Below are 18,239 nucleotides of genomic sequence, written 5' to 3' on the forward strand. Positions count from 1 at the left end.
CTCTTAATTGCTGCACGGCCCCTGAACGGCAGAGCTGAAGACAGGCGTTTGATCCAGTTTGGCACAGCGACTGTGCAGGCTGCCTCCGGGGGCAAACCAGCCCTTGCAGAGCTGTTTGGGAGCGAGGAAGGTGCTTGCAGCATCAGCTGCACTTCAGAAAAAAAGAGCTGGGGGAAGGGGCCAAACATCTCAAGAAGGATGGGTCTGTTCCCTCGGAGAGAACAAGATCTGAAGACAAAAACTGGCCCAGCATCAGGACCTGACATTGTCCCCAGGGTAGAGCCCTCTTTCAGAAAGAACCAGGTTCAAAGAGGGATTTGGCAAGTCAATTAAGGACTACTTGGGTCATTCCTGAGGGAAGTGGGATTTCTTCTGGCTTAGACGTGCTTGGAGAAGGACCCCACTGAACAGCTTCTTCCCAGAACTTCTGCCAAACCAAAGTCCCTGGGTGCTCTGCATGGGCGATGCCTGGTGGCACTGGCAGGAACAATATCGGACTAGGCAGTTCCCTCATTCAGGGGACAAGGACAATTATGGGGCAGTGTCCATGGCCTGGCTAGAAGGGCTTAGACTTTACTTCTGCTAGCCATCCACATAAAGTGTCTTGGGCTTTTTGAAATCAAATGCCTGTTGTCAGAGAGGAAGCAGAAGCATCTCTGCATTTCTTCGCTAGAAGACACAGATGATGTAAGAGACCATACGAACACCATCCCCTTCTCTTCAGGCTACAGGCTCCAGGAAGACTGGAGGAGATTCTACCCCTCTCTTACTGGCCCCTCTCCTGAGGGGCTGAGTAAGGCTTCTGTTCTCCCCTGTCATATAACACCCGCAGCTCCCCATGTCAGTCAGCAACCTTGTGTTCTCTCAACAAGGGTGAATTTTAGAATTAAGACAGATGAAACTGACCTAGTCAGGATCAGGCTGCAGGACTGAGCAACCAATCCTCTAGAAACCCTCTGAACGGTGGGTGTCGGCTTGATGTTAGCTTCCTGCCATTTAAGCTTCCCATTGTCAAATCCCACCTTACATTCCAGAAGCTGTTAAAATAGTTATTTCTGCTATCCTGTTCCCTGACACACAGCCAGACAAGAGAGGTTTGTCCCTGCCTTCTGCATTCCCCATGCACAGGGAGTGGGCTAGGCCCCCCTCAAAGAGCCTGGTAGGATCCAGAGCCAACAGGGTCTTTGAAGCATGGTCACTGACCCCTTAGGAAAAAGTCCTGTGTTTGCTTCAGTAGGGTTCATTCTTGCAGGCAAGGAAGGATTAGCTTTCATCCCCCTTTACAGATCTTTGCTCCACAAGCAGAATTGCACCAGCCCGTCTGATACATTCCTTTATCAAGCAAGGCTTCATTTCACACTTTAACAGCTTATTTTCTCTTGTGAAGGGAGGAGAGAAGGCCTTCCTAGTTAAAAAAAACCACGAATATTCACAACACAAGCTCCAGCAGACCGTTGGCTCCCCCTGAACTGCCCATGAGCAGTGTGTGCATGTGTGCATGTGTGCGTGGGTGTGCGCACACGCAGTCCTGGCCTTTCACTGCGTGAATATGAGTGAGGCCCCCCAGAAGCTTTGGGGCATGTTTTGCATGCACATATGAGAATATACATGCGTCTATGCCATTGCCCTCTGCTGGCTGAGCTCTTCCCGTATCGACCGATGGAGAGTGTGCGTGTGTGGGAGCTGGCACATCCAAACCCATCACTGCCCTCTGGAAGGATCCCAGTCATTTAATCACTAGGATAAGCCTCGCGTTTCAGTGCACAGGGCTGGGACTTTCACTTTTCAGTCCTCTCTGCAGCTGCAGAGCAGTGTACAGCACCAGGAGCTCCTCAGTACTGAAAAAAAACCTCTCCTTGAGATGCTCATGCCCTTTCAGGAGGATTCGAGATTGAGCAGCTCTGTAGGAAGCATTTGGGTTGCTGTTCTTTGAAGAGCAGGCTCGAGCAGCAGCACCCCGCAGGAATAGAAGCTGAATGGTGCCTGGGCTTCCCCTCCAGTCCCCTCAAAAGCAGAGGAAAAGACAGTGTGAAGGGGAACAGACAGCACAGTTGGGCTCCCAGCTCAGCCACCAGTCTCACAGCCCCTTCTGCCTCCCCGTGCCAGGCCACTGGCTTCACAGCAGCAGCAGTGGCCGGGGCAGGGGAAAGTTGCTGTGGACCACTCTCTTTTTCTGACACACTTTGTTTCTCTCTCCCTCCCTCCCTCAATGCCTTCATCTCTCCTTAAATTACTCCTCTACCGCACATTACCCTCTGTCTCTCCTCTTCACCCCCACTCACAAAACGTACTTGCTGTTCTTTCTGCCCCTCCCCTCCTCCCTCTGTCCTCTGCAGGGGCTGTTAGAGCCTCTAGTATTTTCCCGATCCTGAGTGTGATTCTGCTTTTCATGGGTGGACTCTGCATTGCAGCCAGCGAGTTCTACAAAACCCGACACAACATCATCCTTAGTGCCGGCATCTTCTTCGTGTCTGCAGGTAAAGGGATGCAGAGGCTGAATGCCCCAGAGGTGGGCTCCAGGGAATGGGGGGCTGCCTAGCTGGGGTATCCGCCGGAGTACAGTTGCCTAGGCAGAAGTGTGTGTATTTCCCAGCCCTGATGAGCCTTATTCAGGGTGAAAGCAGCCTCCCAAGGATGCCTCGCCACCCACCCTGCTTGTCTAGCAGAGGCAGGCAGCAGTGCCCTGCAGGCAGGGGCTTTCCAACTGCTTGGGAGCTGATGGAGGGTGTGTTTCCCTACATCTGACATCTCTCAGGGACCAGCCGGGAGTGCAGTCCGGGGATGCAGCAGGCACAGGAGGAGAGTTTTACCTGACTTTCCCAAGGAAAGCTGCCCCCTGGGAGGGGATGGGTGACTGGGGCGCCTCCCATCCCTGCCTCTCAGGAGCAGGGATTCAACCCGATGCCTCCGCCACTGCCCTGTGTGACCCTCCTGGCATCTCATTCTCTCTCCCCTGCAGGTTTGAGTAATATAATTGGCATCATTGTATACATATCAGCCAACGCTGGAGACCCCTCTAAGAGTGACTCCAAGAAGAACAGCTACTCCTACGGCTGGTCCTTCTATTTTGGGGCCCTGTCCTTCATTATAGCCGAGATGGTGGGAGTGCTGGCTGTCCACATGTTCATAGACCGGCACAAACAGCTGCGCGCCAATGCTCGTGCCACGGACTACCTCCAGTCCTCCGCCATCACCCGCATCCCCAGCTACCGGTACCGCTATCAGAGACGCAGTCGCTCCAGCTCCCGCTCCACTGAGCCTTCACACTCCAGGGATGCCTCTCCCGTCGGGATCAAAGGGTTCAACACCCTCCCATCAACAGAGATCTCGATGTATACCCTCACCAGGGACCCGCTGAAGGCAAGCACCACCCCCACCGCCACCTACAACTCTGACAGGGATAACAGTTTCCTCCAGGTTCACAACTGTATCCAGAAAGAGAACAAGGACTCTATCCACACCAACACAGCCAACCGCCGGACCACCCCGGTATGAAGCCGTCGCCAGGAGCTGAAAATGGGGCAGGAATGGGCAGGAGGAGATGGGGTGGGCTGCAGGGTGGGGAGGGTGGAAAGGGGCAGGGGGCAGCAGGTGGGTGGGAAGGAGGAGGTGGAAGCGCCCCTTGGTGGGGTGGGGACCTTCTCAATGCAAAAAAAAAAAAAAAAAAATCCAGAAAAAAAAACAACAAAAGCAAACAAAAAACTGACAAAAAAAGAATATAAAAAAACAACGAACGAACAAGCAGACAAACAAGCGAGTGAACAAAAAAAACAGACAAATGAAAAGGAAACATGAGGAAAGAGACAACAGTGAAAAAAATTCTTAAAAAAAAAGCAAAAGAAAAAAGGAAAAAAAAGAAAAACTTTAAAACTGAGAGAAAGAGATTTAAAAAATAGAAATAAATTTAAAAGAAAATGCATGATTTCCCATGTACCATTATTTTAACATTTAATAAAAACAGATTAAAAAAATAAAAGGGAACCAAGAAATAACAAATGACAATAAATCAAGTGGGAGGAAGAGGAGGAGGAGGCAGCTTTTTGAATTTTGGGGGGTTTTATTCTTTAATTTTATCGTTTGTTTCCCACTTACCCTTAACCCATCACAGGCTCCTTGGGGGACAGAGCATAGGGCTCAGCCATCGACGACTTCGGTGTCCTTGGGCCAGTTATGGAGGATCCTGGATGCCAGAATCAACCATGACTCACTCTGCCCCCCCAAGATCCATGGGGATCCAATCCATTCCCCTGGGATCCGTGGGGATCTGCTTGTCCTCCACAGGTCTGTAGGGGTTTAGAGTGACTCCTGCCCCTAGGGAGTGCAGGAGCTGATGCTGAGTCACCCTTCCGCAGTGTCCCCAGGGGGGTCTCCACTTCCCCAGCCCTGGGGACCCCGGGGTCAATGGTGACAGTGCAAAAAGCAAACAGACACAGTAAATAAAGACATACACAGAGACAAAAAAAAAAAAAGGACAAAAAAGGTTTCTTAAAAAAAGTGGCAATTTTTTTAATGAAAAAACAGCTATAAATAAATGTAAATATAATAAGTGGATTTACTTGCAAGAAGAACAGATAGTATTTTTTCTTTTCATTTTTGTTTTCTTCAGCTTTAAACTGTGAAAAAAAAAAGGAAAAGAGGCAATGGGGAGCTGTGTGGGAGGCACAGGTAGAGGGGGGGGCTGGTGGATGGGAATCAGGGCTCTCATCCCTTCAGGATGTTGATGCTGGGGGGACACACATGGGATGCTGGGGGGGGGGGGGCAGCACGCACACACATGTGTGCCCATGCTCACACACTTGTGCCCTGGTGTGCACGTGCTCTCCTGTGAATGCTCCAGAGGCTCCCCAGGGTGGCCATGCACTGCCCAAATCTTTCCAGATCCCCCTTACGTCCCACCAGTGGGGCTGCAGCCATGTGGGGATGTGGTGAGGCCCACCCAGCAGACCCCTGAAATAGCTCCTGTCCTCCCCTGGGCAAAGCCAGCCGACCCTGAGCCAATGTCAGCTGCAGACTGCTTGGCCTTGATTCATGTAGCCTCCCAGTCCCCATCCCAGAGAGTGCCCTGCTCCGGGCCTGAGCCCCCCACGTCCCAGTCTCCATGCCAGGGAGAGGTGCGGAGCCATCGGGTGTTTCCATGCCTGCTGAGTTTTGTCGTTCTCCCCACCCCTCTCCTGATGGTCCATGGCTGCCATGGTCTCCCCCACAGCAGCAAGGCAAACTGGGTCCCCACCATTCTGCCCTGGGATCTTTGGCCTGGCTGCCGCCCCCTCTGTCCCTGCCATGATGGGGGAACAGGGCACAGGGGTGCCAGCTTTTAATCCAGCTCCCCCCACAATAGTCGCTGCTGACAGAGGCAGGAGGGGAGGTGGCAGCAGGGGAGAGTGGGGGGACCCCTGTGACACCCCCTGAGACACTGGCCAGCCCAGAGCAAGGACAGGCCCCCTTTAGGGCTGCTACCCAAAAGTGGCAGTGCTCTGGGCAGGCACAAAGCCAAGGGATTGCAGGATGGGTCCACCGAGCCCTTCGGCAACTCAGACCCACTTTTCGACTTTTTTTCCGTCCCCATTCCTGCTGCTCCAGTTTTAGGAGCTGCACAGTCCTCACTTCAGATCCCAGTGGGGTTTCTGCTTTAAAGCAGCCAGATCTTCCCTGCTTCCCACCGACCCACTGATACTTTAACTCCCCTTCCCTGCTCTGGGCTATGGCAGGGGGCAGCAGCAGGACAGGATCACCCCCAAAAACAGCATCACAGGGCAAGAGCTGGATGGGAGCCCCTTGGCTGGGTGTTCAGACCCCCCCCAGCACCACTGACATCCCCCCCCATGGCCCTCCAATCCTTTAAAAAAGACTCAGAGGGGACATCCCACCCCCTCCAATGCCCCCTGTGGAATAAATTAAAGCCAGTTCCCCAGAACCCAATGTAGAGGGAAGGCAGTGTTGGGGTTTCCATCCCCAGCGACCCTCACCCACCCAACACTGAATGGAGCTGGGGAGCATTCACAGGGCTGAGTACGCCCCCAGGGCCAGATGGGAAAGAGAGAGTGAGGGAGTGCGCCGGAAGAGTGTGTGCAGGAGGTAAGAGCTGGAGGGGAAGATTTTTCCCCGGGATGTTGCTCATGTCCAGCTCAAACCAGTACAAGAAACCAACCTCCATTTTCTTTATCTCGTGGTTTTTTTCAGACTGTTAAAAAGAAAAAAAATTTTAAAAAGAGAAAATAACAAAAAAAAAATCCTGGTACATGAAATAAAGATTTTTTTTTTTATAACTTGGTCCTTGTTTATGTGGATTTATTGGGGGCATCTATTGTCTCACTGTGCCAGAAGAGTACTTCAAAACCAAGCAAGAAAATCAACTATTGTGGATAATTTTGTCCTCATTGGCAATTCAGTGGATAGTCTTGCTTCAAGATGGCCTTCAAGATACAAGGAGAACGGACAAAGCAAGAGGAGAGGGCTTTGCCACAACTTTTTTTGAAGTAAGTGTGGGTAAACTCAAGTCACACATGTGGTCTTTCCCTGCTGCCCTCCAAAACATCTGCTCCAGCCCCTGTTTAGCTTCCAGTATCTTCCCTCTTGTTCCATTCTTCTCAGAGTTGAGATACCACAGGGGTTGATGCCCCAACTCCCACTGGAAGACAGTGGATCTATGGCAGCAAGCCAAGGATTACCGGCAAGCTGAGAATTCACACAGGCTGGAGGGCTCAAAAGGGAAAAAGAAAGTGAGCCTAGCATTGTTTTGAGGTTTTGTTCAGCCATTCATGGGATTTCTGGCAATGTCCTCAGTAGTTGGGAAGTGGCTGTCTGGCAGAAATGCTCAGCGCAGGAGCCCGGAGCAGGGGGATTACTTACAGTTGGAGGTGCAGACCCAGAAATGGGTGAGGTGGCAGCAGCACAGGGAGGTGAGATCCCCACAAAAGGGACTAGGTTCCTGGCATGTCCCCTCACCTCTCGCTCACCATCAGCCCCAGGGATGCCACCAACCAGCTGAGATCCCCTCACCCTGTGCTGGGCTCTCACTTGCATGAGACCCTCCGTGGCCTTCTGAAGCAGACCGGAATCCCCATTAGACTCTGTGACCACTAACTCAGAGGGGTGACACAGAAGGACAGCCACCTGAGTGACAAAGCTTCTCTGAAGTGTGGCCAGGGTCGGACCCATGGTAGGCAAGTAAGACCACAGGCTGAATGAGCAGGTGGGACCAGGGGAGTTAATTTGTCAGCAGCAGGGGGGCAGCAGGGTGAAGGCACATGTGGCTCCAGGTGTCCCATCAGACACTGATGTGTTGCAGTGCAATCACAGCACCACGGTCCTACCCACCACCCAATGCACCTCACACAGGTTGATACTGGTGCTCAGCATCTGTATCCACTGGCCAGCACATGTGGGTCCCCACTCAGGCCCTCCCTGGACCTCTCCAGGACAACCTCCCCCAGTTCACCGTTCTTCTCTGGGCCCCTGGTAGCACCTAACACTTGCCCTGTACATTTCATGGGCCCGCTGGCAGGACACTTCACTGCCAAGGTAATTGGAGCAACCCAACGACCCACTTCTGCTCCTCCTCCAGGGACCCTTCCCATGAGCAACCTCACCAAGAAGGAGGGCACAAGGAGGGGAGAGGCAGCAAAGCAGGCCAGGCGCCTGTCTGGGGGACATCAGGGAGCTCCCAGCCCTGCCACGTGCACGTCTAGGATGCAGCCACCCTCCTACCACATCTAGCTCAGAGACCCCAAAACCTTCTCACCCCCCTCCTCATCCCCTTGCCTGGGTCTGAAACCTCCACCAGTGCTGGATGCTTCCACTCAGGCATGGGTAGGATGAGCTGGAGGAATCCCCCTGCATCTTCTCCATCCTTCCTGTAATGTTTCCAATCCTTGCCTGTTGCAGAGCCTGGGTCAAGAGGGTGCTCGCTCATCCTCCCTCGTGACAGGGGGGCAGTGCAGAGATGTGGTTACATTTCCCACACAGTGTCCTGCCTGGAGTGAAGGGAGTGTATGGCTCAGCCCTCCTGCACCACTCCACGAGGGGTTCCTTCCTCGTACTGTACACATGCTTCTGCCCTTCTCTATCTGGCTTTTGTGGATGAGGCAACAGAGTAGGAGAGGCAGGGAAACAGCACCAGCCTGAAATTAGGTATGGGGAATGCTCCTCAGACAGGGCCAGCCTCCATGCCATAATAATTAATACTAATATTCAGCACTTACACAGCCCTTTTCATGTTCAAAGCACTTTGCAAACACTAATTAATGTCATATTAAGTGATGTCTTAGAGGGGCAACATTGAAAGCAAACAACTTGTGCGTGGGCAGAAGCCCTCATTCCCCATCTCTCCCAAAGCACATTAATGCTTGGGTAGGTGAGAGACCCTAAAATGTTATCCTGTGCTCCCTCTAGGTCTCAGTGCTCCCCCCGTCACTTGCTTGCCTCTCCCAGTGGAAGGTGTGCTCTGGCAGGCTCTGACTGTGTGCTCTGGTATGCCAGAGGTGAGCAGGGCACCAGGATCTTCTCCACCACAGCACTGAGCCACTGAGGTCCTGTGGATGCCAGAGACTCGTGACTGAGAGGTCAGTTAAAATATTTGTGTTGGAAAAGTTCCTGCCCCAGTCCCAAGCCCCAGACAGCAGGCCCCTTGCAGGACAGCAGGAGTGGAGGCAGAGCAAGCAAAGTCCGGTCTGCTGCCTTTCAGCTACATCCCCATCAGACTCCAGCCTCAGGACCTATTTGGGGCCAATGGTCATTCCCTGCTTTCAGGTACCAGAGGAATGCAGTGCCTGCCCTGCATGGGGCTGCTTTCTGACAGCCCCCCTCCAAATCTGAGGACATGCTCTGAAATGCTGGCAAGGGATGGGTAGAAGGCAGGCAGGGCATCTGCCAGGAAGAGTGTTGCCCTACTCAGAGCAATCTGCAAGGATGGCTCTGGTAAAAGATCTGAGAGGACAGGCACTCCCCAGGGGATGCTGGCCTGCACTGGCAGGGGTGCCAGGTCTTCATCACACAGAGGCAGAGCATGGCTGAAGAGGGGGATCCTTTGGGGAATGGTATGGGACAAGGGAGCACTTGCTACTGAGTAATGCCCAGGTCCTCACATGTGTGGAACTGCTGTCAACATGCGCTTGCCGCTCCTCTGCTGCCTCTCTCTTATGGACCACAGCCAGGGCTGGCTGGGTTTTGCTTTTGTGGGAGATGCTCTGAGAGCTCCTCTGTGGGGAAACCCAGATACTTGGCTATTAAATGAACGTTGGGCATTTAATAGCATCATTGAAATGGTTTAAACACCTAGGAGTGGTAATTAGCAATTATGGTTTGGTAAGGAGGATATTAAGACCCAGGTATGGAGCCCAGTATTTTTCTCTGCAGATAATTTTTAGTGCCAGATGACTACAGAGAGAGGCCAAGCATCAGACACAGAAGCCTGCTGTCTTGCTTGTGTGCAAGGACTGCCATGAGGAAAGAAGACAGCTCCATATCTTACCTTTTAAAAGCCAAGCACTGAGGCCAAGGACAGAGAAAGGTTTGAGAATGAGAGCTAATGAAGAAAGGGTGTCTGTGAAGAGGTACAGTCAACATAGCAAAAGCTGCTAGGTGAGCAAGGATGGCAAAGGACAGGCTATCTGAATGGAAGTATCCCCATGGCTCCAGAAAACTTGGCATCCCCTTCCCAAGTACCTTCCAGCTGCTGGAAGCTTCTCCCCTCATCTCCCTAGGCTCTTCTGGACACCTTCCAGAGAGATAGAAAGAAGAGTTTCGGTAGGGAAGGAAGGCAGGTGAAGGGTAAAATTTGAGTAGGGCCTATACAGATTAAGCAGAGGTGAATTAAATGCCACCACCCTGAGTTTTACCTCCAAGAATGTGGAACAAGTCATCCCTCTTGCTAAACTGAAGCATGGAGCTGGACCATGTGTGGGCTGCTGAACAGTGTGCAGCTCCTCACTCAGCTGGGGCATTTACAAGGAGTCCTGATCAAACCGAGCATACCTGTACCACACTTTCGTGGCTCTACAGAGCTCTAGAGCAGCTGTGCAGCCAAAATGCCCCATGAAGATGAGGAACTCCCCTCCAGCCTGAGAGAGGGGACAGGGACCAGCCCCCAGGACTTGGGACAGGTTGTAAAAAGACCTTTAACTGGGGATCTATGCCCAAAAGGGTAGGCAGGGCATCTATGATGTCTCAGTGTCTATAGTGGCTACTCCATTCTAAAGCCACCAACCACTGGCTGGTAAGGGGTGCTGAGGACCTCTCGGACATGGAGCTGCAATGAGGACCCTTACAGAGGACCTAGGACCCCAACGGGCCAAGCTGCTTCCCACTACTGGAGCAGCAGGAGGTGAGTGACTGCCTTCATCCTCCTGGCTTCAAATCCCAGCTTTGACCTGGCTCTGGTAGAGCCAACGCAGACATGAACCATTCTGGCAGAGCGTTGTCATTTGTGCCTGTTTTACACCGTGGAGAGGAGTAACGTGCGAATGACGCCAAACACTGCTGGCCTCATTTTGCTTGCCCTTTATTGAAACCTCCAGGCCTTGCACTCCGGGCATGGAGCGACAAGGGTGCCATGGCTCATGGATGCAACAAGGGCTCAGATGAGGCAGCCTCAGCATCCTCTGCAGCGGTCAGCCCCTGACATTGCGGAAAGTCCGCAGTGAAGGAGCTGGCTGGCCCGATACCGGCAGCTTCAGCAAAGGGGTCAAGATACACGGCTATGGGCTGAGTCCCAGAAACAGATCCGCAAGGGCAAAGCACTGGGCTTGGGAAAGGGTTTTCTCTGCTGCTGCTCCTCCTGCTGCTCCTGATCCCCTCAGGGATGGAAAAAACAAGGGACTTTGCTCTCTAGGGACCTGTCAATCAGAATCTGCCAGCACCGTTTAATTTGCTGCATTTATGCCTGCCAGGAGCGCTGGCCGGGCTGCCTGTTCCTGAGCAGGCAGTGCCATCCCGTGGGACGAACTCGGCACAGCAGCGGAGCCTCACAGCCGCACTGTGTGGGAGCTGGAGCAGCCCCACAGCTCCCACAGGAGATGCAGCACTGGGACCCTTGCCCGCTGTCCCCTGATGCACAGGGGTGACCAGTGGCCTTTTCTACTCTGCCAGGGCTCCTCACTTTTACCAGCTTTCCCTCATTCCCTCCCCTCTCCTTCCAGCAGCTCAGAGAGGACATAATGATGTAATTTACCTGGGGGTTCAGCTTAGTCCCACTTGGGACAGGTAGGTATGATTTTCGGAGGGGAGAGCAGACAACAAAGCTCTTACTGTGAGATTGGTGTGGTCATGAGGTTCGAGGCAGCATGTCCCAGCAAGCCACATGTCATCAGCAAGTCCACCCACCTCTCCTACCCTAAACTCTGCAGCTCTGACTGATGCCTACCAGGGATCATCCAGGAGTGTTTAGTGAAGTGATACTTTACACATGCAGAGTAAAGACCAATCCCATAGCGCAGTTCCCAGGTCAGTGAGCCCCATGGCTGCCCCATGTCTCCTTCTCCCCTATTACTCTCCCCCAAGTACCTGGCACTGCTCATGGGCCCTTCTGGGGAGTAAGCGATGAACAGAGGGGTCGATTCCCAGCCTAAACCCCTTCTCATCCCCTCCTGTAGGGGCTACAAGCAAAGCCTGGGCCTGACCTTGGGAATCAGTTGCGACCTTGGGAAGTGCCTCATCCAGAGGAACAGGCTGCAGATAGGGAAAAGGAGAGAAAGAAAGACCTTGGGCTGCTGCAGTGGGAGCTTTCTGGAGCAAGGCTGAGAGTGTGCATCCTTCCCAGCTGCCTCAGGGTACCTGACGCCCGATGGGGGACATACGCAGCACAGCTTTGCCAGAAGGGACAAAAGCACCCGGCTGACTCCTCCAAAGACAGAAGAGAGCAGATGGCGCTGAAATCTGCTCAAGAGGAGAGAAAGGAATGGCCCTGAGGCTCCGCACTCCCTGTACTCTCCGCACTCCCCGTACCCCAAGAGGCACATTTGTCCGCGGCCAAGCGTGTCGGCCAGCCCTGTCTCTGACTTACCAAGAAGCAGGGAAGGGAATGGCAACCACAGACATGTTGGACTGCTGCATGTCCCTTGCTGCTGTTCTCTTTTGTGAGGACCTTCCTGAGAGTCCTTGGGAGGGGAACAGTATATTATATATAGGTAGCATCTGCTTTTCACTCCTTACTGCCACAATAATCAGGTCTTGTGCAAATGGGATTTGACTCTGCTCCCTAGCAGAAATTGCTTGGACTCTCTTCCTGCCTCCTGATATTCTCCTTAGACCCCTTTTCCTGGCTGGCATAAACATTAAACTTAGTAGAAGAGGGACCAGCCAGGCAGGAGCATTTGCACAGCGTGCTTAGCCCAGAAGATTCTGATTTTTCACAGAAGTTACTCTAACACTGATGATGTTGAAGGAAATAACCGTGGGCATTTCTGTGCTGGGCAAGGGCCCTTGTAAAGAAAGCCTGTGTTGCTCATAGCTCTGCTCACATCTGCATCACTTCTGAGGGCAGTTTTGCATGTAATGCAGGCATTGGATAACTGCAGGGCTCCTGCAGCTGAAAAGCAAACCACTAAGTGCTGAGAAGGCATGGTGTGCCTTGAACCTTCCATCACCCAGGGCCCCATCCTCTTGCCTTCTGCAGGTCCAGCTGGATCTATGCAGCATTTCCCAGCTGCAGCAGCCATTGCCTGCTTCTACCTCTGTTGATGTGGTTCCCCATCTTCACAATAGCTTCTGTCTCCACTGCATTTCTCCTCTGGTGAGGCAGGAAAATGTTGTCCCTCCCTGTGCAACATGGAGGTCACAAGTTCCCACTGCAGAAGCTTACTGGTGTGGCCTAGAAAACAGCCACAGAGCAGTGATTTACAGCTGAGCCTGTGGACTCCCAAGCTCATACTCCAGCCACTGCACCAGCCTTCATCTCCTGATGCAGGCTTGTAGCCAGCAGGGATGCTGCTGGCACCAACTGCTCTAACTGAGCTTTGTAGAATAAACTTGTGGAATTAGCCTGTTGGCTGCTGGGATAAAATCCAGCGCTGAGTGCAGATCAAAGGAGGCAATCTTGCTGACAGTTTGCGGGGAGGCAGCTGGACCTGGACTCCTTCTACAGCTCTGAAAAGGGCAGTATTCAGCAGCCAAGGGTGTGGATGCAGTGTGACACACACTACCTCTTTGATGATACATGTGGTCCAGGCCCTGATGATCAAAGCTATAGCAACTTTGAAAAAGCTCTGACACTGGTGGTAAAAAGAGTCAAAACCAGGCAGGAGACAGCACTAATTCAGAGAAAGACAATTTTTGGGTGCACCAAAAATTTGTTGCTTTTCCTGGTAGCATGAAAGGAGTAGACAATGCTTTCTGAGCCCAGCCTATGAAAGTAGCATGGTTTAAGAAGGGTAAGCCTGCCCTTGCCCAGTTTCTATCTGTCCATGAGGGCAAGATGGTCCACCCAGCAGCCAGCGAGAGCTCAAAATGGCAGGAGGACGAAGAGGGAAAAAAAACCTTACAGTGAAAGCACTATCTGCTACCAAGAACAATAAACTCAGCACATTCCTTGTGTGGACCTTACTGAATGGACATGGCTGGTCTGAACACGTGCAGCGAATCTGCCAGGTGCCACCTGCTCCCAGCCTCACTAGATCATACAAGCAGCAAATTAAAAATCAGATTCACATCATGTACACAGTAAAATTGTTTTATGGCCATTTTTCCAGGGTTCCTGAAAATCCGATCAAGCATTTCCCTGAAAAAGCTGGTGAGCAACTGCCACGTGAGGAGGGCAGTTCAGCCTCCAGAGCACCAGGGAGAGGGATGAAGGTGCCGGAAAGGAGGCCATGCATTGCAGCAAAGTTCCCGGACTGAGAGAAAAACAGTCTGAGAAGGCAGATAGAAGTGCCATGGGAAAGACAGGATGCAAAGGAGAGGGACAGGGAAGGATGGAGGGCTTCCCAGCCTGTAAACATCAGCCTGTGGCAGGAGCCAGCTCATACACGGCCAAGGTTGGTTGCAACAAAAGCCCTGGAGCCAGCAATGAGTTTTGCTGCTTTAAAGATGATGACAGTGACTGCAGAAGAAGAGCCTGACCTGAAGAGGTGTGTGTAAACATCAGAGTTCTCTGCAGTGGGAAGGCGTTAAGGCTGAGGACTATTTCCCTTGGTTTCTGGGTTTGTCAAAAAGTACAGAGAAGTGGAGACTAAGCATATGGCACAGGTACACAGGGTGTTGGGTGTTTGGTGAGGAAAAGGAACCCAAATGTCTATTTTTGATGCATTTATTATAGGAATGATAAAAGGAACTACTGGAAAATAGTGTTTTAATGTGAACATTAGTCTTCCAATCCTCAGCTGCCTCTTTGAGTGGAAGTACAGTCATGCAAGCTGGAAAGCAGCCCCTGTCTTAAGGCTTTCCTAGGCATTTTCAAGGCAGAGATGATCTGTTTTCTAGGAAAGGCCCCTGACGGGTTGGGTGCTTGGGCTTGCTCTCCTCCCTTTAAACCTATCAAATGCCTGGTAACACTGCCTGAGCTGTATATTGTCCGAGCTCAGCAGGAGGAGGTTGCAGCTCAACACAGCGACAACTCACAGGGCGACAGCTCTCCAACAGGCCCCAAACTGCAGGGGAGGAGGATGGCAGTGAAGGATTTGGACTGGAACAGCTACAGTGCTGGAAGAAGCCCCTTTTTTACAGATCTGCTAACACCAACACAGAGCACAAAACCAGAGAAGTGGGAGACAAGAATGAAAAAACAGATGGGAGCAATTTATCCTGGCTGTTCTCATGAGCATCTTCCAGGGAAGAATGATTAGTCTTATTAACTGATTAAATGATTAATTAACTGATGAACTGAAATTATGGATCGAGGATCAAATGATTGCAAGCAAGTGTATTTTGAGTACTTTTCCAGGAAATTATGTATTTCACGTGTCTTTAATGAAAGCCAGAGGTCAGGTGGCAAACTATTTGTGGCAGCAGTGTGTGGGGTCACCAAGATAGGACAAGAGATGCACGGAGCTGCAGGGTCCCAGCCACAGCATGGCACAGGATACAGGAGGTGCAGTGCCTGGTATGAAGCAAGACAGATCCACTCCCTCTTCTAGTAAATTTGACCTAAAAGAAGCTGAGAAAATTGGGGCTATTCAGCCAGGAGAAGAGAAGGTTGCAAGGTGACTTCATAGCAACATTCCAGTATCTGAAGAGGGCCTACAGGAAACCCAGAGAAGGACTCTTTGTCAGGAACTGTAGTGATAGGACAAGGAGTAATGGGTACAAATTGAAAGAGGAGAAATTTAGGCTAGACATTAGGAAGAAATTCTTTACTGTGTGAGTGGTGAGATACTGGAACAGGTAGCCAGAGAGGCTGCGGGTGCCCCAACCCTGGCAGTGTTCAAGGCCAGGTTGAATAAGGTCTTGGGCAACCTGATCTAGTGGGAGGTATCCCTGGCCATGGCAGCGTGGATTGGAACTAGATGATCTTTAAGATCCCTTCCAACCCTTAACATTCTATGATTCTAAGTGTGGCAGCAAACCTCACCTGATTAAGACTGAATTTTTTTTCTTAGAAGTCTTCTTTGCCTTGCTAAGAAAATGGAAGGTTAGATCTGTGCCCAGGGGATCCATGGCCCACACCAGCCACTCCCTTTGCATGCTCTCTCCTCTGACCCACAACTATACCCAACTCTGACACCAGAATAGGAAGTTTGATGGGCTAAACCCAAGCTGAACATGATCTGCTGTATCTGGTAGGCAGCAGCAGCACTACATTCTCTTGTGTGCATCTCACGTAGGCTCAGGAGTGAAGAGGAAGCCTTGGAAAGCAAGGGATTGTGGTTTATCAGTCTATTTCTCTTCATTCATTCCTTAATCTATTTCTCTTTTCAGAACTTCTTGCTCTTTTCATCACCACCTCCTAAGCTGTCAGTCTCTCTGAGCCCATTCGGCCCACTGCCCCAGCTGGGGGGGGTGTGAGGGCCGGGTGCTATGGGCGTTGCATGGAGCTGGTATCACACTGAGACACTGCAAGCGACTGGCAAGGCAGTTCCAGCACCAATGATGTTTGTCTCCAAAAAGGCTGTTTAGGTGAGACGGTTACAGATTGTATTTTATAAACTGTATTTCTATAAGTGGATTTTTTTCGCTAGCGGGGAAAGGCACTTTAATAATCCCACTTCTGATTAATGGCAGGGTGTCTTGTCAAAGCAAAGACTGCTGCAGCTCTGGTTTTTCCTCGAGGAGGAATTACAAGTGGTAAACAAAGAAGAAAATGCACACCTCTCTGCCCAGAAAATATTGATCTGGATTCTTCCTGGGTAAAAGATACCCAGTAAAATTCTCTAAAGAGTTAGATTTTAGCCTGTGAGCTAAAGAGATTTATAAATCAGATCCTGCTCTTTTTAGGTGTAGAGAAAATTTCAATCACTCTGGCACGGGAACATCTGGGATTTAATGATTTATTGCCCTCACTTCCTGAGAAGAAATACTCTCCCAATTACACAGACAGGGACCTGAGGCACATGCTGTATTAAATCACTGGTTCATGGTCTCCTAGAGAGGCTGCATCCTCATTTCCAGCCCAAGGTCTCCCCTCTAGCAGGTCCAGGGAAGACATCAGGGACAATGCAAAAACTTGAATATTACACTATAAATACAGCAAGAGCAACTGCAATTCCCATTCTTCACACATCTTTAACTCTCAAAATCAAGTGTTTTGTAACACCTTGCAAAACAAAGTCAGTTGAATGATCATACAACTACAACCAAAAAGTACTCAATTTTCTACAAAACCTTTGCAGAGTTTGGAATATATTTTTATTTTAAGAAGCTGTGTGTGTGAGGAAACGAAGAGGCACAGCATTAAGTCGCATTTCCTGTCCTGGTACCTGACTTTATGGATATACTTCTTGTTCAGAGCCCTGTAATACTGTTCTCTATCAAAGTCATCTATTAACTTCTACCTCCATTTTTATCTGTGAAAACAGGAATTTACCTACCAGACTTCACAGTAACTCCATCTCATGTCTGTAAATCAACCTGGCACAACCACACAGGAACTGCACACCAGTAGCTGACATTTGACTAAACTGAGGAACAGTAATCTTTCAATACATGATTTGTAAGGTACATTGAACTCATGTTTCTCCAAAATGAAAAAAGAAAAAAAATCTCGAGGTTGGGCAGGCCTTTGTGTGGTCGTAAAGCTCAAGTTATCTTCATGAGAATAGAGGATAGACAGAGAATAGAGGAAGTTTGTTAGGCAGCCTATCCCACCCAGCTGCTAGCAGGCGAGTCATTTTCACCAAAACCATTTCCAGCAGGCATTTACCTACCATAGGATAAATACTTCTGCCAAAAGTTCCACATTTGCAGGAAGTGTAATCATCATTAGCACTGGAGATGTTTCTGACACCACTGCTGTCTGAGCTGCTGTGTTCTGCTGAGCCATCAGCAGACACAGAAAACCATGTTTTCATCCTCTTTATGACATCTAGGTACAACCCAAAATGGATTTGTTTTGTGTCATCCCTGGTTTTTACACTTAAAAGCCAAACTCGAGCTTTTTAATCCATTGGGCAAATTTACTATCATTAATGTCACTCTCTTCCCACTCCCACACATTTTTCTTATTAAGCGGCGATTAAGCAGGAGCAAAATTTCAGTAAATGACACTGTCGTCCCAAAATAGGTTCTTTCACATGGTGTGCAATAGGCCAATCCACACACACAGTCGATGTATTTGATTTATTTACAATTCTGTGCAGAAAGGGGTGCTGGGAGGAAATCCACAAAGCCAGCACAACTACTACCAAAACTCACTGTTTATACATTTTAGCAAACAAAGCCATTAATGTTCCTTGGCTACAAGTTTCCTAGTTCTCTTATTAATCAATATTTTATCTCCTATTGGTTAACAATTGTCTCACTTCTCATACCAATTAGTCTTCTTGCTCAGTCTTTCTCCTTTTTAAAGTCAGTGGGTTTTTTGGGTCGGTGGTCATGATCTCCCCCTGCCAGAATTACCTTTTACCCAGTCAGAGCTGATTCAACACAGTTGCTGAGTTGTCTTAGTTTCTTCCTTATCTTGGGGGTTCTGCCTAATGACCTGGGTGCCCGTTAATTCTACATTCTTTGTGTCCCCTGTCAGTGGTACATCCTTTTCCCCAAGCTTTGTTAACCTCCCCCTAGGTCTGAGATCTGAAACACGAGCCCGAAACCGTAACAAGGTAATTCTACAGACAAGTGATTCGTCTTTCTAACACCTGGACATCAGTTAGAGC

At 50.4% G+C, this 18,239-nt stretch overlaps 1 protein-coding gene across 2 annotated transcripts in view; it reads left to right on the top strand.

Annotated features, from left to right (window-relative positions):
- Window positions 1–4,029, top strand: part of CACNG2 (calcium voltage-gated channel auxiliary subunit gamma 2) — a 52,695-nt gene extending 48,666 nt beyond the window's left edge. For both annotated transcript variants that reach the window (XM_051784636.1, XM_051784637.1), the window contains 2 exons: window positions 2,337–2,477; window positions 2,960–4,029. In XM_051784636.1, coding sequence (XP_051640596.1) covers window positions 2,337–2,477; window positions 2,960–3,495 — 677 coding nt within the window. In that variant the 3' untranslated portion in view covers window positions 3,496–4,029. The remainder of the gene's footprint in view (window positions 1–2,336; window positions 2,478–2,959) is intronic.
- The last annotated feature ends 14,210 nt before the right edge of the window (window positions 4,030–18,239 follow it).

The sequence above is a fragment of the Manacus candei genome, unplaced genomic scaffold (genome assembly GCF_025592945.1).
Source record: "Manacus candei isolate 608988 ecotype Guabito, Panama unplaced genomic scaffold, ASM2559294v1 h1tg000018l, whole genome shotgun sequence".
In the NCBI taxonomy this organism is placed as follows: Eukaryota; Metazoa; Chordata; class Aves; order Passeriformes; family Pipridae; genus Manacus; species Manacus candei.